Source organism: Myotis yumanensis, unplaced genomic scaffold (assembly GCF_028538775.1).
Source record: "Myotis yumanensis isolate MYYU_CA2020_CCGP unplaced genomic scaffold, mMyoYum1.0.hap1 SCAF_1, whole genome shotgun sequence".
NCBI classification, from domain to species: Eukaryota; Metazoa; Chordata; class Mammalia; order Chiroptera; family Vespertilionidae; genus Myotis; species Myotis yumanensis.
In genome coordinates, this window is record NW_027223752.1 from 237,240,672 (window position 1) to 237,265,646 (window position 24,975).

General features: G+C 63.8%; 1 protein-coding gene across 2 annotated transcripts; it reads left to right on the forward strand.

Annotated features, from left to right (window-relative positions):
- Positions 1-320: 320 nt before the first annotated feature.
- Positions 321-24,616, forward strand: WFS1 (wolframin ER transmembrane glycoprotein). 2 transcript variants are annotated; one of them, XM_070399614.1, is made up of 8 exons: positions 321-391; positions 9,268-9,500; positions 14,609-14,691; positions 15,346-15,490; positions 15,959-16,129; positions 16,760-16,840; positions 17,731-17,876; positions 22,104-24,616. In XM_070399614.1, exons 1-8 carry the CDS (start codon positions 324-326, stop codon positions 23,907-23,909), a joined length of 2,733 nt encoding a protein of 910 aa, XP_070255715.1. In that variant the 5' UTR covers positions 321-323; the 3' UTR covers positions 23,910-24,616. The 2 variants fall into 2 exon arrangements, with proteins under 2 accessions (XP_070255715.1, XP_070255724.1); XM_070399623.1 differs by lacking the exon at positions 321-391 and adding an exon at positions 3,965-4,083.
- The last annotated feature ends 359 nt before the right edge of the window (positions 24,617-24,975 follow it).

A 24,975-nucleotide genomic window follows, 5' to 3' on the forward strand; every position in this document is an offset into this window, starting at 1 on the left:
CCACCTGCACCCCTCGGTGCCCCCAGGCCTCGGGCCCTCGGAGAGGACTGAACCTGACCTGCGGCCGTCCTGGCTGCAGCTCCTGGACGGCAGGTGGTGGGACTGCTCAGCCTCCAGACCACGTGGGCCGGCCCCTCATCATAAACCTCATTTTTCATAGGTCCTGTGGGTTCTGTTCCTCTGCAGAACCCACACCGATGACTAGTGACAGTGACGGTGACAGTGGGATGGCAGGGACGGGGGAGGCCTGTGCCCCGGCCCTCCTGCTGCCCCGGAGCTGCCTGCACCCCCTCACTGTTCCTTTCTCCAAAGGGAACTTCTAAATGCGCTTGATGACTCACCGCCAGGCCCCTGAGCAGCAGCACGCCTTCGCCTTCGCCTTCAGAGATGAGTAAGTGGCCACTCCACTCACGGAGCGGCTCAGAGCTCCCAGCAACCGTGCAGTGTGGGTGGGTGGGTGGGTGCGCGTGTGTGGGTGCGGAGGTGCCGGCAAGTGTGGGTGGAACAGGAGCCCCCGCAGTAGCACCAGGCCCTCCGTCAGAATCCGGCCACTTGTGCTGCGATTCCAAGGAGACTGCAGGGCAGGCTGGGAGCACGTGTTTATAAAGGGACTTAGAAGGGGGGACACAGGGAGGGAGGGGGGAGGGGAAGACAGGTGGAGCACAAATAAACTGCTATTTCCCTATTAATGTCTTCAAAGAAAATGGTAATGATGTCCCCTCCCACGGCATTGGCCTTTGCCACTCTCCACCCCTAGCCCCTCTCCCCCCACAGGCACCAAAGCAGACCCTATACTTCCTCCCTCTCCCCCAACCGGATGTGGCCTTAGGGTGTCTGCCTGCACTGCGCCCCTTGCTCCCTCCACTCCTAGGTTTGCTAAGTTGGACCCTGTTTTTTATGCCCAGGGGAATGCAGGCTTCCTTTACAGCGGGGTGGGGAACCCTTCTCAGCCAAGGGCGGTTTGGATATTTATAACATCATTCGTGGGCCATACAAAGTTATCCACTTAAACATCAGCCTGCTGTATTTGGTCAAACATTTAATTAACTCACCCCAATGCCTTGGTGGGGCCAGACCACATGATTTCACGGGCCTTATTCGGCCTGGGGGCCGGGCGTTCCCATCCCTAGCCTCACAGTACGTGGCATAGATCTCAAGAACACTTACTGAGCAATTACTGTGCAAAACCCCAGGCATATGTCGATTGAACCGGGTGTTGTGCAAGGGTCACTGCTCCCACCATCTCCTGTGCCCCACGTCCGCTCTACCTTGAGGTCTTGGCCGTGACTGAACTGTCTCAGTGAGAAGGGAACTTCCACAGGGAAAAGGGAACGAGGCCGGGCCCTCTCTGCCTTGTCCTGTCACTGTGTTCTTTCCTTTGCCCTGACAATGACTTCCATTACAGCAGGGGAACAGCCCCTTGACCGGATCACCAGAGTCCCTGGACACTGTTCCAAGTCCCCTAGGGATCTGGGGCCCCTCGATTCCTGCCTTTGGGCGTAACCGGTTGTGTTTGGAACTCTGCAAGCCTTTCTCCTTAGCCTTGGAGTGGGAGACGTCGCAGGCCACCTTCAGGCCAGACACATTTTCTTCTAGCGTTTCTTTCATTTCCATTTCCCCTCCAGCTCCTTTCGGAGCTCCTGTCCCTTGCAGCTGTTCCTCCTGGAACTGTCCTGCGAGCCTCGCATCTCCTTCCTGATGGCTTTCATGTGCTTTCCCTCCACACTACAAGGCATTTATTTACTCCACAGCAGCTTCCAGTTTGCTGATTCTCCTCACCCCAGCCATTCTCTTCCTGCACTTGCCTGTGACTTTAAACATTTTTTAGTGCTGTGGCGAATGTTAAATGTTTCTATGCTCTGACTGAGGCTCCTTATGCAAGTCTCATACATTTTTAAAATATATTTTTATTATTGATTTCAGAGAGGAAGGGAGAAGGAGAGAGAGAAACTTCAATGATGAGAGAATCATTGATCAGCTGCCTCCTGAAAAACCCCTACTGGGGATCGAGCCTACAACCCCGACATGTGCCCTGACCCGGAATTGAACCATGATCTCTTGGTTCATAGGTCGATGCTCAACCACTGAGCCATGCTGGCCGGGCTCCACAATTTTATTGTGTTCAGGCCCATCTGAATGGCTCCTGGGCCAAGCCCTGCTGGGGGAGACCTCTCTGCTTCCAGCCTCGCAGGTGCAGGGGGGATGGCTGGCTCCCCCGGTGGGCTGCAGGGCCATTCAGGTAGGCCCTCGGTCCCCCGAGCTCAAGGTGAGGATGGGCGGTAAAGGGGGGCGGGTTGAAAAGAAAACAAACTCATTTAGGTGATTTCTCACAGCGCCTCTGAGTTCCCAATAATGGAGAGAGGGATGTTTCTCAGAGTTAACATGAACTGTGCAACGGCATTAGTGACAATGGAAATCAAATGACAATAGCAAAGAGACCACTTTTCAGTCACCATATTGGGAAGGAATTGGGAAAAACAACCCTACAGTGATTTCCCAAGCCCTCAGCGGTGACCTGGAAACAGATCTGAGAAACCTGTGTCGGTAAATGTGTCTTTAGATCTGAAAAGCCCCCGGGACCCAATGTTTCTGCCCCTCGGACTTCACATGAACACATGTGGTGGGGTCAGGGTGTCGTTGCCCTGGTGAAACAGCCACACACGTGCACCTACACATGCAGTGTCGGCAGCAAGTGTTGGAAACCCTTTCTTAAATATGCAGAGGCCCCAAAATGTGAGCCGCAATCGCCTCTGAGTCATTTTTAATTCTTTCTACTTTTTGTAATTAGCCAACTTTTCTGTCATTCGTGTATTATAAGGAGGGAAGGAGTTCTGTATCTGAGCCTCAATATGCTCATCAATAAAAGTGAGCCAGTGCACCTGCCTCGTTGGGTCATTGGGGTAAAATGAAAACCTCCTGAACCTGGGGCAGGAAGGGGTGCTGCCTGGTGCCGATCTCCTTCCTCCCTGTGAGCCTCACGGTATTAGAGGAGGTGGGGGTGGGGGGGGGGCATCTGGGGAATGAAGTGAGGTGAGGGACCTGAAGCATGCAGCTTTGACAAAAGCCCCGGGCAATGTGTTCAGTAGGTGGAGGTCATCTCCAAAAGCATCGGAATCTTTGCTCCCAACATGCTGGTAGCATACCGCTGGCAACCACCACCCCCACCCCCCCCGCCCCAGCTCAGGTTGGCCGGGAGGACCACACATGGAGCAGACACCGGCCACAGGCCCGGCCCAGGGCCTCACTGCCTCAGGGATAGACCTTTGCCCTCATCTCCAAACCACACCCCTCAGATCGGGTCAGGACCGAAGAAGAGGGTTCTCAAGCTGCCTGGCCTTGCCTCACTCCCTGGGCTAATACACATCTTTAAACGCGCCCCCCAATTACGTGAAAAGAGCGCTACGTGCATTTGATTTTTTGCACGTAAAGCGACGCTTGGCCACATTTTTGTATCCCTGCTGCTGTAGCAGGGGAGCCCCCTCTTTCTAGCGGGCCTGGAATGAAGGCATCTGGCGCATAGTAGGCGCCCAACCTGTTAGTTACTATTGCAATAGCAAGCATAATGAACCTGAAGAGTGGTGGGTGAGAGTGGCACGAGTTTTGTCCACGGGTCCAACCAACCACCTGTTATAGTCAGAGAACAGAGGTCTCGCCGAGCAGGGGCGGGGCGGGGCGGGGCCGAGGCCCGAATCGGCTCGGAAACTTTCGCAGTTGGACCGGCCCCCGGCGCCCTCCAGCCTGGCGGTGCTGGGGAGGACGAGTCTCCCACAGCCCGGCGAGGCGCGCCGTGATTGGCGGAAGTGCGCAGTTATTGACAGGCGCGCCGGCCGCTCAGCGGGCCGAGCCAGCGCCGCGTCCTCCCAGCCGCGTCGGGAGTGGAGCGCGGTCCGTGGCCCCGCCCCTGGCCCCGCCCCTCTCCGCGCGGAGGGCCGCACTCGCGGGCCGTGGCTGCTGCTGGCGCCGCCCGCTCGTCCCGGCTGCTTCTCTCCGGCCGCGGCGAGTCCGGCTCCTCCCGACAACTTTGCTGCGACCCGGGAGGCCCGAGAGCCAGCGCGGCGCCGCGTGCGGCCCACTCGCGGGCCGGTGAGTACTTCGGCACCGGGGACGGCCGCGTGTGGGGGGGGATGGAAAGAGATGCCGCCCGTCTCGGGCCTCAGTTTCCCCAAATGAGCAGATGGGCGGCCGGTCCCCATTTCTGCAAGTTCCCCCGAAAGGGAAGGGCGGGAGTCCCGCCCGCTCCGCGGCCCCACGGCGACCCCTGCCTGAGTGGGGTCTTCCTGGGGGGGGGCGGGGGGAGCGCCCCCTGGGCCCCAGCGCCCGGGAATTGTGGGGCACAGCGCGCTCCAAGCACTTCACGCCCTTGGCCCTTCGGGCCTCGCCGCGGAACCCCCGTGTGGGGCGGCAAAGCCCGAAAGGCAGGCGGTCCGCGGCTGGGAGGGACCCGGCGGGTGGCCCGGGCCGCCCGTCCCCGCAGTACCGTCCCGAGCTGCCCCGTCATGGCCCTTCCCCCGCGGCCGCCGTCGGTGGGACCCAGGGCCGCCTCCGGTTCCCGCCGGGCCGCTGGAAGGGCCCGAGGGGCTTGGTGGGGTTCAGTCCCCGAGTGGGGACCGGCCCGCTGAGCAGCAGCAGCCCCCGGGGACACTGTGACAGTTACCCCCATCGCACCCCACTCCTGGGGAAGGCGGTGGGGGGCGGGGGGGCTGCGTGAGCCCGGCCCTCGGAACCATAGTTTCTGTTTTGAAAGATGAGAATCTGGGGAATCTGACCCAGCCCTTTAAAGGAACGAGCATTTGTGCACGGCTTGGCCCTCTAGGTCAGCTTGGGGGTAGGAGTCGCGCTTTCCCACGAGGAAGCAGAGGCTGGCTGGGATTTGGTGACCTGCACACACACACACACACACACACACACACACACACACCCGCCTTTCCTCACCTTGGACACTGACCCTTGGAGTTCGGCCCATGGAAAGGGCTTTCCCTCCTGCCCGGATCCATCACTCACAGAGTCCTAGTCCCTCTGTGCAGGCAGCGGACTGCACTGCGCCCCACTCCGTCCCCACCCCCAACCCAGTGCAGGGGCCGTGCTGGAGGCCACACTGGCTGGTGTCCCTCCGGGGGTTCTCCTGGGAACCCAGAGGTATCTGACCAGGGATTTTGACAGAAGTTCCTTTGTTTTCCCCCCTCCCCTCCCCCAGCAGGTGGACGCAGGAAAGGTTGCTAGGCGACCACCTCTCACCTTGCTTGCGGGGTGGGGGGGGTGGGGGGGGTGGGGGGGGGTGGAAGTCCCGCTCAGGTCTCCTCTGCCCTCCCAGGCCACGGTCAAAGAGGGGAGCCTAGCCCAGTCCTGGCCCCCAAAATGCCTGTGCTGCAGGACAGAGACCAAGCCCTGGTCCCGATGCTGGTGACAAGAAGAATCCTAATACAGAGGGGGTTTTATGCTTTACACGCTCCCACGCCCCCGCCTCAGAAAGTAGCATTGCCACCTTGTGGTCCTTAGCCACAGACCCAGCCCCCCTCTGCGTCCCCACCCTCACATTCAGTTAGTGGTGCCCCTGTCTCTCCCGGCTCCAGAGCTATGCTCAGAGGACGGCCACCTGCCCCCTTTCCTGGTGCCCCCGTCCTGTCCCCACACAGCCCCACTGGTTCGTTAGCTGCCATCCCCTGCTCAGCACCGCCCTCACTTCCTCCGGCCCGAAGCCTGGCACTCCTTCAGGCCCCCAGGACCTTCCCCTGCCACCCAGCCAGCCTCTTCTCTCATCCCCCTGTCCCCTTCCCGGAGGCCACTCCACCACCTGCACCTTCCCAGCCACATTGCCGGCTCACTCTCCTTCCGCTGCCCTTTCTGCTGGGCAGTCCCTGCTGGAACGCCCCACACCCCCTTCCTCCACCCTCGCCTGGCTCGTGCCTGCGGTCCTGAAGGTCCTGGCCTCTCTTCCAGAATCCCCACCCTGGCTCTTTCCACCGCAGACTGAGGCCAGCTCCACCTCCATGGTTGTGTCTTCAGATGTCCTTCTTCCCGTCCGGCTGAGGAGCTCTCTCCAGGCAGGGGGGCCCGAGAAGTGCCAGGCGCAGGCCAGGTGCCCGGTGTGCAGTGGGACTGAGGTGCAGAGAGGGGCGAGGCCCACTCAGGGCTCCGCAGCTGGTGGGGCGGAGCCACGGGCAGGGAGCTGTGGCAGGTGAGGGGGCCAGGTGCCCTCCCTGCCAGCCTCTGCCTGTTCCACGCTCAGCGTCCTCACCTCAGTGAGGAGGGCGGATGGGCCTGGAGTCTGGGAGGGGCCTCGCAGGATCCCCACCGCACACACGGGGGCCAACCATGTCAGCGGGTTATGTCCCCGAAGCCCAGCCAGGGCCTGTGACCGTGCTGTCCTCACCGTGCCAGATGCTGCGGCTGGACATTCCCCGTGACCCGCCCTTTGTTCCTGTGAACTTGGCACTTGGGAATGTTCCTTGGTTTGGCCCTTAATACCCTGGGGCAAAAATAGGTACCAGGGAGCCTCCAAGGGCCTGGTGCCCTTGCCTTAAGGGGCCGCCCTGTGCCCGGGGGCTGGGCCGAGCAGACATCCCAGCATCTGGAACCCCTGGGCCCACACCCTTAAGGGCTCCCAGAGGTGCGTTTAAAAACATTCTTATAATCCCCCAAACCTTGCACATCCGTTACACAAAATTAGAGAAATACATTTAGAAAAAGAATTAAGTGAAAACACCCGTAATCTCTCCACCCAGAGATAGTCAGTATTTACCTTGTGGAGGCATTTTCTTCCATCTTCTTCTGTAGATAAGCTTTGTTTTCAGCCTAAATAGACGTCATGCTGCTTGGAATCCCGCCTAACAGTGTTACACACACATTCTTCTGTTGTTTAAACGTGTGTACACAGCATACAGCTTTAAGTGTTCGTGTACAGCTGTTAACAGCTGTATAGTGCGGCAGCATCTGGACGGACTGTAGCACCCATAACCGCCTTCTGGACGGGGCCGGGCAGGGCAGCGGAGACCGACAGCAGGAGGGGGCTCTGCAGGGGCTGTGGGCCTGGAGGAGCACCCTGTTTGGGGGGAGTGGACCAGGGAAGAGAAGGCCGGGGGGGTAGGGTTGCAGGGGCCCCTTGTTTTGCGGGTTGGAATTCCAGCGCCCACACTGAGCTGTGGCTGCTTTCCTGGCCCCGCCCTTCCTCTTCTGTGAAACCCGCGGGGGGTGAAGCTTAAGCCGTGTCTCCCCCTATAACACCCGGATATTACTACCTACCCGACAGGCCGTGAGGACCCCGGAGAAGTCTGTGGGAAGCGCCGGGAACAGAGCATGTTCCAGATACATGTTTGTTGTCATTACGACAGAAATGCCCGGCATAAGTCAGCTCTCAGGCGAGCTGCCCTCTGCCATTCCAAGAGGGTGGCACTTGATTCTGGGGCAGCAGGAGCCATGGAGATGGCCAGTAGCCGTGGCCCCAGGGTTCAAGTCCTGCCATGTTTGCCAGCTCAGGTCAGCCGTGGCCCGCAGTGCCCGGTTGTGTATGCTGCATCACTGCCGGTGTTCCGCCCACAGCCGGGGCACGCACTTGGGTCTGCACATGCCACCGATGACGGGTTTTGCAGAAGTGGCCTCGTGGTCTGGCTCCCGGAGCCTGGGGTTTGGAAACAGGCCTGCACTGCTTTGATCTGTGGGCCGATTTGCGTGGCCTGCCCGCGCTGCAGGTTTGCCCCCGGCGGGGCGGGGGGGGGGGGCGTGTTTTACAATAAGGGCTGAGTCCCTCTGAGGCAGGAGTGTCCACATCGGACTCGGCAGGCTTCTTTGATGGATACAGATCAGATCTGTGGGACCATGTGTAGCTGGGGACGGGCAGACACGGCTGTGAGGCCCCTCTAGAGATGTGTCGGTCACCGACCCCATCAGCTCGATGCTCGGAGCTGGGTGTTGGAACATGTCAGGGACCCTCGCACCCCCCCCACACCCTCCCTCCCCATGCACCTCGTGGTGTAGTCTCACTTGGTCCTCAGTGTCCCCGAGCATGGGTGGCAGCCCATTTACAGAGGAGACTGAGGTGCAGAGAGGGGCGAGGCCCGCTCAGGGCTGCACAGCTGGTGGGGCGGAGCCAAGGGCAGGGAGCTGTGGCAGGTGAGGGGGCCAGGTGCCCTCCTTGCCAGCCTCTGCCCGCTCCAAGCTCAGCGTCCTCACCTCAGTGAGGAGGGCGGATGGGCCTGGAGTCTGGGAGGGGCCTCGCAGGATCCCCACTGTGCACACGGGGGCCAACCATGTCAGCGGGTTATGTCCCCGAAGCCCAGCCAGGGCCCAGGGCCAGCGTCCAGCCCCGGGTCTGTGACCGTGCTGTCCTCACCATGCCGGTGGTGTCTGTGTCCACACTGCCACCAGCCGGAGCAGCTGCTTTTGTGGACCGACTGAGCCTTCCCCTCCCCCCCATCATGAGCCGGTCCCAGGATCCTCTCAGACACCACGCGGCTTACGTCACCTGCTTTTCTGTGTGTGTTCCTCTCTGGTGGCGTTGGCGCTCTGAGATCTGTGTCCTGCGGTTCTGGCCCTGGAGTTGGGCAGGTCTGACTTCATCCCAGGCCCACCGACTGTGGTTCCTGCCCCCCCTCCCCTCTCCCGTTCCCCCTCTCTTACCCTACCCCCCTGCTCCTGGGACCTCGAAGACCAATCCTTCCTGCCCTCCAGCTGCTGTGACTCTGATGAGGTCGCAGCTGCACCGCTCCAGTCTCTGCCTCTGCCTTCTGGTCCGTGGTCTCCTCTGTGTCTCTGTTTCCCTCCTCTCCTGGCAAGGCCACCGTTGTGGATTAGGGCTCCGCCACACCCGATGCCCTCCTCCGAAGAGTGTTAGTTACCTCTGCGAGCCCCTCTCCCAAGTCAGGTCTGCGTCACAGACCTGGGGTGGACGGTCACGGAGGCCAGGCCGCCAGGCAGCCCTCCACAGCCAGGCTGCTTCAGGGCATCCCTCTCGCTGCTCAGATGGGGACACCAGGCCGTGTGGCTCGTGCCCCGTGAGGCGGGGACTTGAGGTCTCAGATGTTGGGGCCTGAGCTCCCGACTGCTGGGCCCCGTGGAGCCGGACGGCACTGGCCTTGAGTGCGTTTGCTCCCTCGGTTTCCTCCTCTGTAAGTGGGGACGGTCCTACGAGGCTGTGGTGAGGCTGAGGTCACAGCGATGTTGGGCAGCTCCCAGCCGTTCCCTCGCTGCCTCCTTTCCTTCCCTAAGAGGAGGCCTGAGCAGGCCCAGCTGGGCGGTCCTGGTGTGTCTGACCCACAGCTTTTCTCCCGGCAGGATGGACACCAGCGCCTCTCCTCCAAGCCCCTCCCACCCACAGCCATCGCCGCCGGCACAGCCCCAGGCCCGCTCCCGGCTCAATGGCACTTCCTCGGTGAAACAGGAGAAGAGTGGAGCGCCCAGAGCTCCTGGACCCCAAGTTGGACCTGGACCAGATATGGGAGAAGCCGGGGTCCCGGCAGCACCCCAGGCCCCTCGTGCCAGGAGCCGAGAAGGAGTGGACAGAACGGGTAAGGGTTCAGGGCCGGGGAAGCTGGGTGGTCCTCAGCCCAGGCCAGGGCTGCTCCCTGGGCACAGTGCGGGGTGAGCCCCAAGTCCCTGCGTGGTCCAGGCCCCATCCAGCTTCCTCCTGTGGGGCTTTCCCTGCGGGTCAGGGCCCAGCACTCCATCGCGGCCCTTCGGCCCTCACCTGCGCAGATGGGATGTCACGTGTCCTTATTTTATTTAAAATCAGCTCAGACCTGCTTACGCTGGGCTGGTTCCGCACCAGGCACTGTGAGGGGGAGGGGAGAAAGACAGCCCCCCCCCCCCCCCCCCCCCCCCCCGCCCACAGTGCTGGGGAAGCTTGTGTCGTCCCCTCCCCACTCCTCGGGCCATAGGGTCTGAGGCCCCACGTGGTCACTCCTCGTGCCGCATGGGAGCCACGGCCCACAGTCCACCTGCACCACCTCCACCGGTGGCAGCCCAGCCTGTCTCTAAAGGCTCTGCTGCCTCTTATGCTTTCTGACCTCATCCCACAGCAAGACATGCACACACTGCTGTCACCTGGCGTGCCTGCCCACGGGCACACTCGCACGCTCAGTCAGTGGGGACAGATTCCCACAACCGTGCTCAGCCGTGTGTGCTGCCGGCTGCTAGTCTCCCTTCTCCTTTTATTTAAAAACTAGGGGCCCAGTGCACGAATTCGTGCCACTTGAAAGGAACTGTGGGCCACAAGGCTGCAGCGGGCATAGGGGCGGGTCTTGGCCCATTGTTCGTGCCCCCGCCCGGCTCCTCCAACAGGTGCAAGTGGAGCCGGTGCTGTCAGCGGGTGCAAGCGGTGGCTACTACCCCAATCGCCCCTCAGGAGCAGAGGGAGGTGGAGAAGCCCTGGGGGCAATAGGGGACGGCAGCCACTGCTCACACCCACTAATGGCGCCGAGCAATGGGGCTGATGCTGAGTGCCGGCAGCAGGTACATGGATGCGGGAGCAAAGAATTTTCAGTAACCAGCAGAGGCTCACCCTGATAACAGCAACCAGCACCCTGCCTTGGTCTGGTGACCCTGCTCACCTGCGCCACCATCCTGCCGTGGCCAATGCCTACCATGTTCCACGCTCTGCTGCCTGCTGCCTATGCCCGCCATATTACGAGTGCACCCCCTGGTGGTCAGCGCACATCATAGCGACTGATTGTTTGGTTGTTCGGTTGTCCGCCATTCGGTCTATTTGCATATTAGGGTTTTATATATAGACTAGTGGCCTGGTGCACAAAATTCGTGCAGGGGGGGTGTTCCTCAGCCCAGCCTGCATCCTCTCCAATCTGGGACCCCTCGGGGGATGTCCGAGTGTTGGTTTAGGCCCGCTGGCTCCTAACTGCTCACCTGCCTGCCTGCCTGATCGCCCCCAACTGCCCCCCTTCCAGCCTGATCACCACCAATGGCTGCCCTCTGCCAGCCTGCTCATCCCCAGCTGCCCCCCCCCCTGCCCCCGCCGGCCTGCTTGCCCCCAACTCCCCCTCCCCCCCCCCACCGGCCTGATCACTCCCAACTGCCGCCCCCTGCCAGCCTGATTGCCCCTAACCACCTCTGTCTTGGCCCTGCCACCATGGCTTTGTCCGAAAGGAAGTCCGGAAGGTCTCTGGTCTAATTAGCATATTACCCTTTTATTAGTATACTAGAGGCGCGATGCATGAAATTCGTGCAAAAGTAGGCCTTCACGGCCCCTGCTGCCTTGTGGCCCTGTAGCCCCCGTCCCCCGCCCACTGGTTATTCCGGAAGGTTGTTCGGGAAGGCTGTTCCGCCATCCAGCCTAATTAGCATATTAGCTCTTTATTATATAGGATATAAGCACTGCTTGCTGGCAGTTGAATTGGATCCTGGTGGGCAGAAACCTGTACCACAAAACTCTGTGGTTGGCTGCCCGTTTAGTTCTCCCAAGCTTTTCCCAACCGGGCTCCGCAGCAAATGTCTGGGCACCCGGACTGTGTGTCTGTTATGTGCCGTGGTCCGGAGGGACCTCGGAGATGGGCTACGTTTCCCCAAAGGGGCTGTGAGTTACCGAAGCCCAGCCCCCCGGTCACACTCTCCTCACCTCTCCAGAGACTAGCGGAGGAGTGACTGGGCTGGGCTCACCTCTCCAGAGACTAGCGGAGGAGTGACTGGGCTGGGCTGGCAGCCTCATGCTGGGTGCCTTTGAGGGTCACCCAGCCATGTCTGCACCTGTGAAGTGGGAGGGTGGTACTGAGCCTGAGGCATCCGCGAGGGCTGTGCGGGTGCTGGGACCTTGTGCATTGGAGGGACATTCCTCAGGCCCGTGCCTGCAGAATCCCGCTGAGTCCCCACCCCTCGCCCTGCAGGGACCTGCCCGGTGGCCCACAGAGATGGGCTGTATCTTGAGCTGTGGTACTTGATAGGCTTCATGAATGTCACCAAGTGTCTCCTGGCCCCTGGCTCCTTCACTGAGGTCCCTTTCGGGCCTCCTGTTGGGGTGTCTCTTGCACATGAGTGCGTCCACCGAGTTTTATGACCCCCACTAGACACCTCTTTGGTGACTGACCATAAGGTCAGCTCAGGACTGTGTATCTGTGTTTGGGGGCTTGTGTGTGTATCAGATTATGCCACAAACTACATGTGTGTGTGCGCGCTTGTGTGTGCGAGTGCATGTTGGGGGATGCTTGCCTTTTCTCCCCCACCACCATAGGGCGGGACCTGTGCCGGCTCTCCTATTCCTGGCTGCGTCTCCCCCAGGGGGTCTGTGAGTTACGGCAGCCCAGCCCCCAGTTCTCCTGGTCACGCTCTCCGCACCTCTCCAGCGCGCCCAGCCGGTCAGGATGTTTTCCCTGGAGAGGCCGCTGCCAAGGTGACTCCCCAGCTCACAAGGCCCACGCAGCGCCCCACTGTGATGAGCACCGCTGTGGGGTCGCTGTCCCCGGGCGTTGTGTGACCCCTCCCCACAGGGGGAGTGCTGCTGGTATCCCCACTTGGAGATGAGGAAACCGAGTCACAGACTGGTCCAGGGACCTCGGCGAGTGAAGGGCCACCCGAGTCTCTGTCCTCCCAGCCCCGCCCCCCGAGCCTGGCCCCCGGGGCTCGGTGCCGCAGACCAGGCTCCTGTCCAGTTCCTGCTGGGCCAGCCCTGACGGGCGCTCTGATCTCTGTCTCCTCCGGGAGCCCCGAGTGTCTGCTTTTACCGCCAAGCTCTGGGCGGGCCAGGGCCTGGCCTGAATCTCAGCCCAGCCACACGGCCTTCCTCCTCGGGCTGCAGAGGCCCAGCCCTGGGTGGACGAGACAGGCCTGGAAGTTTCAGATAAGAAATCAGGAAGTATGTGGTTTCTGTGTGGTCCTGCCCCTGAGGCGGGGAGAAGGGGGGAGAGGAGGGAAGGGGAGGACAGGGAAGGACAAGTCCTGGGCAGGTTGGCCGCCTCAGGGTCCCCGCCCCCCACATCTGGGCTGTGCAGTCACAGCAGCTGACCGCAGCCACAGGACCGCCCCCTGAGGCTCCCGCTGCTCGCACCAGGCCAAGTGCTCCCTTGGGCAGCCGCGGGGCCACAGACAGGGATGGGGGCCGGCACCGTTGGGTGAGGGTGCAGACTGCCAGGAAGTGTGCGAGGGAGGAAGGACCGGACCATGCAGGCGTCCTGGGCACAGGCTGCGAGGCTGCTGGCGCCCTGGGCAGGTGTGGGGTCAAGGAGTGGGGTCCACTGTCAGCCAGGCCAAGCGGGGCTTGAGGCTCAGGTTTTGTGGACGCCGGCTCTGGACTGAAGATAGCGCCCCCTTCCTCATGCACCTGTTGGAGGGTCAGTGACCGTGGAGGCGGCTCTCACTGGGCCTGGGCACTTTGATGCTGAAGGCGCTTCACCGGGTCAGGCTTCCCTCCACACCCACCCCTCCCTGTGCGCCTGCACCTGCAGGAGGCCCCACCCCTCCCTGTGCCCCGCACAGCAGGAGGCCCCACCCCTCCCTGTGCCCCCACCGCAGGAGGCCCCACCCCTCCCTGTGCCCCCACCGCAGGAGGCCCCACCCCTCCCTGTGCCCCGCACAGCAGGAGGCCCCACCCCTCCCTGTGCCCCACACAGCAGGAGGCCCCACCCCTCCCTGTGCCCCACACAGCAGGAGGCCCCACCCCTCCCTGTGCCCCACACAGCAGGAGGCCCCACCCCTCCCTGTGCCCCACACAGCAGGAGGCCCCACCCCTCCCTGTGCCCCACACAGCAGGAGGCCCCACCCCTCCCTGTGCCCCCACCGCAGGAGGCCCCACCCCTCCCTGTGCCCCACACAGCAGGAGGCCCCACCCCTCCCTGTGCCCCCACCGCAGGAGGCCCCACCCCTCCCTGTGCCCCCACCGCAGGAGGCCCCGAGTACTGGTTGTAAATCACAGAAAGGGGCGGGCAAAGGGGATCTTTTTCAGAAACTGGTTCCGAGCACCGAGCACCGCGGGGAGGTGCCGGTGAGATTGGTGAGGGGCGTGGTGCTGCTGGCACGGGCTCAGTCTTTAGAAAGTGACATGCGGCACGAGCATGAGGCGTTGGGGCGGGCACCTGGGCCTGGCCGTCAGCTCAGAGAACAGCCCCCACAATGCCACACAGGATGGCGTGTGGCCCCTTATAAAGTGAAGGGGACCGGGAATCCCCTCGAGGCCTGGCTGTCCCCTCAGCGGGATTTCCGAGCCAGTGGAATGGTAAGTCCCACCACAGGTCGACGTGGGAATTGGTTATAAATCTCTATTATAAAAAGTTATCTCAAAATGTATGCGCACTGATGCGGCTTCCAAAGACCATGTGTGTATAGACTGCAATCTCAGAAAACGTGCCTTTGGTCTGTGTGGGGGGGTGCAGGGCATCGGGGTGCAGATTCGGTATTGAGGTGGGGCCTCCTAGTGCTGCAGTCAGGCAGTGAGCCGAGGGAGGTGGGGGGACTCGGGTCTGTGGCCCCGTCCTCCCCACGTGCCCAGAGACAGAGCAGAGGCTGAGCTGACTGCCCAGGTGCTGTCCTTCTTCCGTGTGGGGCATCATGGGGTGTCTTCTCTCACCTCCCAACCCGGGTTTTCACGGAGAAGTGCTCCAGGTCTGGCCGTCCTTGCTGTCCTCCCGGCCCCTGCCCAGCGACAGGCCGGCTCCGTGACATTGTTTTCCTGTTAAAGGGCCTGTGAAGGGAGACATGGAAACCCCCTTTGAAGAAGTCCTGGAGAGGGCCAAGGCCGGGGACCCCAAGGCACAGACGGAGGTGAGGACGCGGTGTCTGGTGGGAGGCTCAGGCCGTGGCCCCTAGAACAGCGGGCCTGGACGAGAGCTCTGTGGTCATGGAGGTCGGTGCCGGGGTCGGTGCCGTGTGGACGGGCTTGGGTGCAGCGTGGTGATGCCGCCATGTGCCTGGCCCCCTGTTGTTGTGTGTCTTTGTGTGCCTGGTCGCTCCTGCCACCTCTTTGGGGAGCTCACAGGACTCTCCTGTGTCCTGCTCACACCTGTCCTTGCTCCACTCCACTCTCCTTGCATCTGGGGAGGGGCTGCCATGCCCTCCTTGTGTCTGTGAGGAGCCGGTGCCCTGAGAGTCCCACAGGCCCAGCATAGTGCAGATGCCAGTGGGACCCCGTTCCTGCAACCTTGTTTCTTGGCCTGAGTGACAGGGGAGGCTGGCCCGGCACTAGGGAAGGGAGAAGGTCCAGGAAGCCTGAGGTTGCCCGGCTGTGGGGGTCAGGTCAGGGGCGGGGCCGGCTGTGGGGGTCAGGTCAGGGGCGGGGCCGGCTGTGGGGGTCAGGTCAGGGGTGGGGCCGGCTGTGGGGGTCAGGTCAGGGGCGGGGCCGGCTGTGGGGGTCAGGTCAGGGGCGAGGAGGAGGAGGAGCCCCTGCTGAGCACGGCCTGAGCGGTGTCTCCCTGGCAGGTGGGGAAGCACTACCTGCAGCTGGCGGGCGACGCGGACGAGGAGCTCAACAACTGCACGGCCGTGGACTGGCTGACCCTGGCCGCCAAGCAGGGCCGGCGCGAGGCCGTCAAGCTGCTCCGCCGCTGCCTGGCGGACAGAAAAGGTGGGTGCGGTGGGGCTCGGGGCAGCTGCCCAGGGGATGCGTGCTGCCTGCCAAACCACAGCTCAGATGTGGGCTGAAACCCAATTGGGTGGTGGTGGTGGCCAGAGTCCCTCCCCGCCGGCCTCCTTCCTGAGCAGACCGTCCGTGCGCTGTCCGAGCAGGTCAGTGCGTCCCCCACGGCGGAGTCGGAGCCAGTAGTTCCCAGAGGCCGTGAGGGAGCCGGTCAGGACGAGGGCCAGGGTCTGAGGAGCGAGCGGGGCGACAGGCGGCCCCCGCCCACCCACAGTGGCTGCTGGGTGTGGTGGCCGCCCGCAGGGACTGGGCCTGGTGTCCTTTGTGGACAGATGTCCTTTTCTGCCTGGTGACCAAAGGGGCTGGGATGCCTCTCGCATGAGTCCCGTCCGGGCCCCTCGGACAGAGCCTGGCTCGGGGCAGGACGGGGCCCTGATGCGCCCGCTGGTCCCTCAGGCATCACCTCCGAGAACGAGCAGGAGGTGAAGCAGCTGTCCTCTGAGACCGACCTGGAGCGGGCCGTGCGCAAGGCGGCGCTGGTCATGTACTGGAAGCTCAACCCCAAGAGGAAGAAGCAGGTGGCCGTGTCCGAGCTGCTGGAGAACGTGGGTCAGGTCAACGAGCACGGTACGCGGCCTTCCCCAGGGTCTCCCGTGGCCTCGGGAGGGGCCTTCTGGGCACACCCCGTGCCTGGGGCTCCTTCCTGGGGCTCAAGGGTGGCCATGCTTGGTGTGACAGTTGGGGCCACCTGGAGCCCAGTGACCCTGCAGTAGCACAGCCCAGCTCCACCCCTGCCCCTCTGCTGGGTGACGGAGCCACTCCCTGCTGTCACGCTCTGCCCTCCCTCAGCGGGTGGCACATGGGAAGAGCCCAGGTGGGTTGTGGTTGGTGGACGGACGTTGACGAAAGGGCAGAACATTCCGGTGCCGGCTGTGTTCACTCCTGGAGCAGACCCGGACGGAGCCCCAGCAGTAGGGCTGGGACACGGGACGCAGAGTCTAGGCCAGGGAGGACCCTGGCAAGGACAACGCCAGTGAGGTGTTTGGGGCCGGTTATGCTGTCCATAAAGGGGACGCACTATGCCCAGAGGGGCACTGAGTCACTCTAGTGGGTGGAGGCCGAGAGGTGGCTGCCAGAGACGTGGCGTACGGCGGAGGCTGCAGGCCCTGTGGTCCCAGAGCTGGGGACCCCCAGGAGTGCACCGCTGGTTTGCGGAGGGCTGCCCGCCTTCATTCTCGCTCCACTCTCTCCCTGCAGATGGAGGGGCACAGCCAGGCCCCGTCCCCAAGTCCCTGCAGAAGCAGCGGCGGGTGCTGGAGCGCCTGGTCAGCAGCGAGTGTGAGTACAGCCGTGCCCGCCACCCTGTGCCCGCGTCCACCGCATCCTCAGTCTTGGGGCGTGATGGGTGTCAGTTCTGGGCGCGGGACCCAGACCCCTGCCCATTGGGAGCAAGCGTCTGAGCGGGAAGGCGGACACGATGGTCCCTGCGGGTCCTGGGCACATCGGGTTCTGGGCAGTCAGCAAGGGGGGGCGGCAGCTCACAGTGAAGGGTAAGGGGGGGGCACCCAGCATGGGCTGTGGGGTAGAGGGCAGAGTGTGATGGGGGAAGGGATGGAAGATTGGGGGCTCTGGGAGCTGGGGTGCCTTCAGGACGTCCAGTTAGAGGACACCTTCAGGTCCCCCGTGTGCAGCAGCAGCGTGTGAGTGCACTCCTGGTCAGAGCCCCGGGCGCCCACTCGGGGGAGACACAGCGGTGGGGGGACCAGGGCTGCTCAGCACTAACGGGAGCTCCCAGGTCGGCACAGTCCTCACAGGACATTAGAGGCCCTAAGGGTCTCAGTTGCATGGGGGGCGGCGGGGGAGGGGAGGGCATCATTCAGAGGGCACGTCCCACTTTCCCGCCGTGCAGGTGGGAAATGTGTTTGGAACGGCCGGAGCTCTGGGCAGATCCAGCTCTGAGGGTGGGGCCTCGGCTCCTGCTCTGTTCCGGGGGCAGCCGGCTGCCTCCCTCTCTCCCTCTCCTCCTCATTGGCCGGGTTCTCACCCACTGCCCAGGTCAGAGATGGGTGTCTGAGCCCCTGCCTCAGCTGGCCCAGCCGCTGCCCGCCTTGCCGCCCAGGCGGTGACGGCCTTCCAGGCGTGACGGCCGCCCAGGCGGTGACGGCCTTCCAGGCGTGACGGCCGCCCAGGCGGTGACGGCCTTGCCTGTGCCGTTCTCCCCGCTTTAGCCAAGAACTACATCGCGCTGGATGACTTCGTGGAGATCACCAAGAAGTACGCCCAGGGCATCCTCCCCACAGACCTGTTCCTGCAGGACGACGAGGACGACGAGCTGGCGGGCAAGAGCCCCGACGCCCTGCCCCTGCGCCTGAAGGTGAGCGTGCGGCGACCCCCAGGCGCCCTCGGGAGCAGGTGCCGTGCGCGGCGGCCCAGTGTGATTTAGATGATGTCACTCTGAGAAATTGTTTATGGTAGAGAATGGAGGTTAGTTCTTCACGATGCCTCCTGCAGAGCAAGAGCGGGTGCTCAGGAGAGCAGGGGGACCCGGGTGCAGGGATGCCAGGGTACCAGGTCAGCGGGGGCTCAGGGAGAGACGGGTGGAGTACAGAGTGGCGAGGAGGTGACCGGGGCCAGCCTGAGGGCAGGGGGCACCCCTTCCCCACCATCGGCCACGAGCAGCCCCACACGGCCTGACTGAGCGAGGAGCGCATGTGTGGAGAGCAAGGAGGGGCGGGCCAGCCTGTGACAGACGTGTGTCCTTGCGGAGACCTCGGTGCAGACACCAGGTGGCCACCTGCCCTCCACGCACTTCCCCTGCTCACTGGCCTGAGCCGCATGCGCCCGTCTCACCTGCAGAGCGCGCCAGGTTTGCAGAGGTTGGGCTGCACAACCCGGACAGGTCGGCCAGCCCAGGGCCTGGCAGACAGGCCTCACAAAGCCCATTAGTCACCCAAGAGCCCTCGGGGTCTGTGCGTGACGGACGTGTGTGACCACCCTGAGTGGTGGGGGGCTCAGCCCAGGGGGTGGCACTGGGGACACAGCTCAGCGAGCCCTGCGGGAGCCAGACGGTGCTCAGCCCGGCACCCAGGACGAGGCAGAGGTGTGCAGCCCAGGGCAACGGGCATGGCCGCCACCTCACGGCTGATGGCTGAGTGAGCACCCCGAGGACAGGGCACATTCAAGAGCACGGCGCTGGGTGGGGGGCCGGGACGGCGCTGGATGGGGGGCCGGGACGGCGCTGGGTGGGGGGCCGGGACGGCGCTGGGTGGGGGGCCGGGACGGCGCTGGGTGGGGGGCCGGGACGGCGCTGGATCGGGGGCCGGGACGGCGCTGGATCGGGGGCCGGGACGGTGCTGGATCGGGGGCCGGGACGGTGCTGGATCGGGGGCCGGGACGGTGCTGGATGCGGGGCCAGGACGGCGCTGGATGGGGGGCCAGGACGGCGCTGGATCGGGGGCCAGGACGGTGCTAGATGTGGGGCCAGGACGGTGCTAGATGCGGGGCCAGGACGGCTGAGGAATGGGACCGAGGGCGGTCGCAGCTTGTGTGGGAGGTCCACGCAGAGGCAGCCGGGGGCTGCGCGCTCACAGAGAGGTTCCAAGAGTGTCCTTACTGAGAATCAGAAGGAAGGTGGGCACTTACGACGGCTCTCTACTCCACTCCCCAGTGCAGAAAAGGGTCAGAGGGCAGGGCCGAGGGTCAGAGGGGAGGACCGAGGGTCAGAGGGCAGGGCCGAGGGTCAGAGGGCAGGGCCCAGCTCGGGTCAGAGGGGAGGGCCATTGGAGAAGACCACAGCCAGGGGACCGTGGCCTGTGGCCCAGTCTCGGTCCCAGGGTGAGTGCTGCAGGGCCCGCTCACAAAGCACCCGGCATGGACAGCATGTGTGTCGCCCACTTATGGGCAGTGAGCTCAGAGCTACACAGTCTTTCATTCCTTTCGGGGAAGAGATGGAGGGTCCGAGAGAAACAGGCCGTGTGTGTGTGTGTGTGTGTGTGTGTGTGTGTGTGTGTGAGAGCTGCCAGAGCTGGGCCCTTCACAGGTTTGCTCATTGAAAGGCTTTCGCAGGAGAGAGTGCATCACAGCAGGTGGCTCCCAGCTGGAAGCTGCTCCAGCTTTTAATAGCAGGACGTGTGCTCCGGGGTCGCTCCCGAAGGGGTGAGGACAGGCCTGTGAGCTGGTGCCTCCCACGGAATGTTCCGGGCTCCAGGCGCGGTGTGCGACAGCTGAGACCACCTAGAAGTGAGCACAGGGATAGCCGGACCCGGCCAATGCGGCATTAGGGGCTGCAGGGTCGGCCTGAACGCTCCCTCGGGCTGACAGCATCCCACAGCGCGGCCTCTGGGCCTCTGGTTAACACCAGGCGGGCGCTTTGTGAGGTCCCGTGGCCTTGGGTTCCCGAGTGGGGAGCGGCTGGCGACCTCAGACCTGGCCGAGCACTGAGTGCCCCTTTGTAGAACTTGACTCCCCACTCGGCTTCTACAGTGTCTCCTGGTCAGAGAAGAGCTGTGTCCACGTGTTTGGACTTTCTCTATGGGAATGTCTTCCGTCTCAAGGCAGTGGGGCCACAGGGGGCCGGGTGGGGCCACAGGAGGCCGGGTTGGCACCTGCACGGAGAGAACTGCCCGAGCAGCGGCCCAGGCACCTCAGTGCAAGGCCAAAGCCGGGCTCCATCAGGCCGCCTGTTCTAGAACTTCCGTCGTTTAAAAGTTCTCTCAACCATGTCATTGTGTGGCCTCACGGGCAAAAGCAGTGCCCTGGGCGTTAGGATAGGGTTTCAGATGAGTGGCCAGGTGCCAGCCACGTGGGGACCCATGCCGGCTCCCTCAGAGCCGCCGCGCCGTTGGTCACGGAGGAGGACGGGAGCGGTGGCCGCCCTGGGGGTACCTTGGCCTGTCTTGCCATTTCGAGGTCCCTCCGCGCACAGGACCGGTGAGCAGGCCTTGGCGACACAGGGCCCCTCCAGAGGAAGCCTGGGGCAGGACCTGCACAGAGGCCTCTTTGCTCTCCAGCAAGCGCCCAAGTCCCCACTGAGGCTACGCTGCGGTGCCCAGGCGCCCCAGTGCCCCAGTGCCCTCCCCACGGGCGGGAGCCTGCACCGCTCCTGCCAGAGGCTGCTGGCCCCGGAGCTGGGGCCTGTGACAGGTGCACAGAGGCCCTCAGTCTCCATGCCCACGTGTGCCCACCCTGCCCCCGAGAGCTCCCCCCCCCCACCCCGCCCCCAGTGCTAGCCACGGCTCTCGGGCAGATGACAGCCACCTCCCGGGGTGGTCACCCAGCTATGCTCACGCAGAGGGTCTGTCCTGAGGGCGTGGGTGGAAGTGGTGCTGCCCACCTCACCCGGCGCCAATGGGGTGCCATCCCAGAGCCCCTCCTCCCCTCCCTTGCCCCTCCACACCCAGACCCCTGCCCTCCACACGGCATGCAAGGACAGGCACAGCCCACAGCCCCTTTGTTTCACCCCCTCCAGCCTCCTCCCACGTCCCCCGAGCTCTGGCAGGGCCGCCAGCTCCTGGGATTTCTGCCTGGAAACCGGGCAGGTGTGGGGTCCACCCCGGATGGGAGAAGCACCCCACCCCCTTCCCAAGGCCGCTCCCAGCTCAGCTCCCCACGAGCCTCATTCACCCTTTGCTGCGGTCCAGGCCGAGGGCTGCCTCTGCCCTCTGCACTGGGTGCAAGCGGGGACCCACGGCAGGGAAGGGCCTGCACTTGAATGTGGTCGTGTGGGGTCGTGTGTCTGTTCTAAGCGGGATGGGTGGGCGGGGGTGTGGGGGGGTGGGGGTGTGGGGGGGGCTGGGCGGGTGTGGGGAGGTGGGGTTGTGTGTGGGTGTGTGTGTGGGGTGTGTGTATGGGGGTGGGTGTGTGTATGGGGGTGGGGTGTGTTTATGGGGGGGTGTGTGGAGATGGGTGTGTGTGTGGGGGTGGGGGTGTGTATGGGGGTGGGGTGTGTGTATGGGGGGTGTGTGTGGGGGTGTGTGTGGGGGGGGTGGGAGTGTGTGTGGGGGTGGGGTGTGTGTGTGGGGGTGGGGGGTGTGTGGGGGTGGGTGTGTGTGTGGGGGTGGGTGTGTATGGGGGTGGGGGTGTGTATGGGGGTGGGCGGGTGTGTTTGGGGGGAGTGACTGTTCCTTGGGTCTCCTGACACCAAGGAACATGGCCCGCCTGCCCAGCCCTGTTGCAGTTGAATCCCCTCCCCTTAGTGGGCGGCCACACCGCTCTCCACCTTCACACATGGCTCTTCTGGAGCCCCTGCCCCCACTGCCACCCAGGACTGTTTGGAGCCCAGCGTGGGCTTGTGGTGTGCGGTTCCTGTCCCCCTGGGCAGGTGGGGCGCCCCGAGGCACAGGAGGAGATGAGCCGTGCCCGGCAGTCCAGGGTGCTGTTGTGTGGACAGGGTGAGGCCCGTGGGGAGGGGAGGGCCCCGGGGTGGGTGGAAGTGGCCCACCGAGAGTGCATTGCGGTGGAAAGACCCGCGCAGACAGACAGGGGCCAGTGGTGGGAGAGCAGGGCGATTGCCCAGAGCTGGGTGGCTGCCTCCTGGGGGGCGTGAGGGGCAGCGAGCAGCCTCTGGTCCTGGCTGCATCCTCGCCTCACCCCCTCTCCGCAGGTGGTCAAGTACCCGCTGCACGCCATCATGGAGATCAAAGAGTACCTGATCGAGATGGCCTCCCGCGCGGGCATGCACTGGCTGTCCACCATCGTCCCCACCCACCACATCAACGCCCTCATCTTCTTCTTCATCATCAGCAACCTGACCATCGACTTCTTCGCCTTCTTCGTGCCCCTGGTGGTCTTCTACCTGTCCTTCGTCTCCATGGTGATCTGCACCCTCAAGGTGTTCCAGGACAGCAAGGCCTGGGAGAGCTTCCGCACGCTCACCAGCCTGCTGCTGCGCTTCGAGCCCAACCTGGACGTGGAGCAGGCCGAGGGGAACTTCGGCTGGAACCACCTGGAGCCCTACGTCCACTTCCTGCTGTCCGTCGCCTTCGTCATCTTCTCCTTCCCCATCGCCAGCAAGGACTGCATCCCCTGCTCGGAGCTGGCCGTGGTGGCCGTCTTCTTCACCGCCACCAGCTACATGAGCCTGAGCAGCTCCGCCGAGCCCTACACCCGCAGGGCCCTGGTGACCGAGGTGGCCGCCGGCCTGCTCTCCCTCCTGCCCAGCCTGCCCTTCGACTGGGGCGGCCTGAAGCTCCTGGGCCAGACCTTCTTCACCGTGCCCGTGGGCCACTTCGTCGTCCTGAACGTCAGCCTGCCCTGCCTGCTCTACGTCTACCTGCTCTTCCTCTTCTTCCGCATGGCGCAGCTGCGGGGCTTCCAGGGCACCTACTGCTACCTGGTCCCCTACCTGGTCTGCTTCATGTGGTGCGAGCTCTCCGTGGTCATCCTGCTCCACTCCACCGGCCTGGGGCTGGTGCGCGCCTCCATCGGCTACTTCCTCTTCCTCTTCGCGCTCCCGGTGCTGGCGGCCGGCCTGGCGCTCATGGGCCTGGTGCAGTTTGCCCTCTGGTTCGTGTCGCTGGAGCTCACCAAGATCGCGGTCACCCTGGCGCTCTGCAGCGTGCCCCTGCTGCTGCGCTGGTGGAGCCGGGCCAACCTGTCGGTGCTGGAGCTGGTCCGGTCGCTGACGCGGAGCTCCGTGGTCAAGCTCATCCTGGTGTGGGTGTCGGCCATCGTGCTGTTCTGCTGGTTCTACGTGTACCGCTCGGAGGGCATGAAGGTGTACAACTCCACGCTGACCTGGCCGCAGTACGGCGCCCTGTGCGGGCCGCGGGCCTGGAAGGAGACCAACATGGCGCGCACCCAGATCCTGTGCAGCCACCTGGAGGGCCACCGGGTCACGTGGACGGGCCGCTTCAAGTACGTGCGGGTGACGGACATCGACAACAGCGCCGAGTCGGCCATCAACATGCTGCCGTTCGTCATCGGCGACTGGATGCGCTGCCTGTACGGCGAGGCCTACCCCGCCTGCAGCCCCGGCCACGCCTCCACGGCCGAGGAGGAGCTGTGCCGCCTCAAGCGGCTGGCCAAGCACCCCTGCCACATCAAACGGTTCGACCGCTACAAGTTCGAGATCACCGTGGGCATGCCCTTCAGCGCCAATGGCAGCCGCGGCCCCGAGGACGACGACGTGACCAAGGACATCGTGCTGCGGGCCAGCAGCGAGTTCAAGGAGGTGCTGCTGGGCCTGCGCCAGGGCAGCCTCATCGAGTTCAGCACCGTCCTGGAGGGCCGCCTGGGCAGCAAGTGGCCCGTCTTCGAGCTCAAGGCCATCAGCTGCCTCAACTGCATGGCCCAGCTGGCGCCCGCCCGGCGCCACGTGAAGATCGAGCAGGACTGGCGCAGCACCGTGCACGGCGCCGTGAAGTTCGCCTTCGACTTCTTCTTCTTCCCCTTCCTGTCGGCCGTGTGAGGGCGCGTCCCCGCGGGTTGGGGGTGCGGGACGGGGCGCGGCCGTCCAGCCAGCCAGCGCAACACTAATGCTGAGTGTGCGTGTGTGTGCGTGTGCTCGCGTGTGCACGTGCAGGGGCCTTTGTCGTGTACAGCTGGCCTCCTCCGCCAGCTGCCTGCTTCAGCTCTGCCACTTGGAATGCCCAGTGGCGTGGAAATTGCATGCACGGCCTGACCCCATCCTGCCCTCCCCGAGTGAGGCTGGGTGCCGGGTGGACCGGACGCCCGTCCCGAGAGGCACTTTGCAGTGATGTTCCCCCCCCCCACCACCAGCGCCCGGCCCTGCTCACTTCTGTGTGGATTTGTTCTTGAATGTGCTGCTGTGTAAACTCAACATGACACTTATTTATTTGGTGGCTGCTAAGCCTCGACAGCTGTCTGCCGGCCCTGCGGGCTCTCTGAGCCGTCACATGGCCCAGGCCCCCCTGTTCCCTCCAGGTTGGAGCCATGCGAGGGGCACAGCACGTCCACGCTGCGCTCTGCTCCACAGCTTGTCTTCCGCTTCTGGGGAGTGGGGAGCGGGTGAGGGTCTCGCCTGGCTCTATCAGGCCTAGGAAACAGAACCTGGGGTGTCCCTTCCAGCCCCGAGGAAAGCCTGGCCGTGTCCCCACGGGGAGCAGAACGGCGGGGGCCCCGAACAGCAGAATAAAGCCTGTGTTGGAATCACTGTCCGTTCCTCCTGCCTCTGTTTAAAGGAAGGCCTTTCTCACGGCCCCGAGGACAGGTCTGCCCTGCGCCGAGTTCCACGCCGGCGCAGTTTGTGTTACAACGAGCAAACCCGGCGCAGGAGTTGGCGAGCCTGCCCTTGAGCAGGCCTGGCACCGCCTCCAGGCCGGGCCCTGCCTTGTGGCCTGACCACTCGGCTGGCCCGAAATCTGCCATGTCTGAAACGCGCATGGTTGCAATTATCTGTGAAACCAATCGCTGGTGAAATAGCGCTTGCGTGGTTCCTGCGGTTTGTGAAACCATAGCCTGTGGTCAGTGCCGGACAGCGTCACATCGTCCTGTTTATCCTGCAGCCCCACATC

What these genes read in the sequence shown, in the direction of transcription:
- WFS1 (XM_070399614.1), top strand. Translation starts at nt 324, where the DNA reads ATGCGCTTGATGACTCACCGCCAGGCCCCTGAGCAGCAGCACGCCTTC. An exon ending in ACCCCAAGGCACAGACGGAG is followed by an intron (nt 14,692 to 15,345) that starts GTGAGGACGCGG and finishes TCTCCCTGGCAG; the next exon opens with GTGGGGAAGCACTACCTGCA. An exon ending in GCGCCTGGTCAGCAGCGAGT is followed by an intron (nt 16,841 to 17,730) that starts GTGAGTACAGCC and finishes TCCCCGCTTTAG; the next exon opens with CCAAGAACTACATCGCGCTG.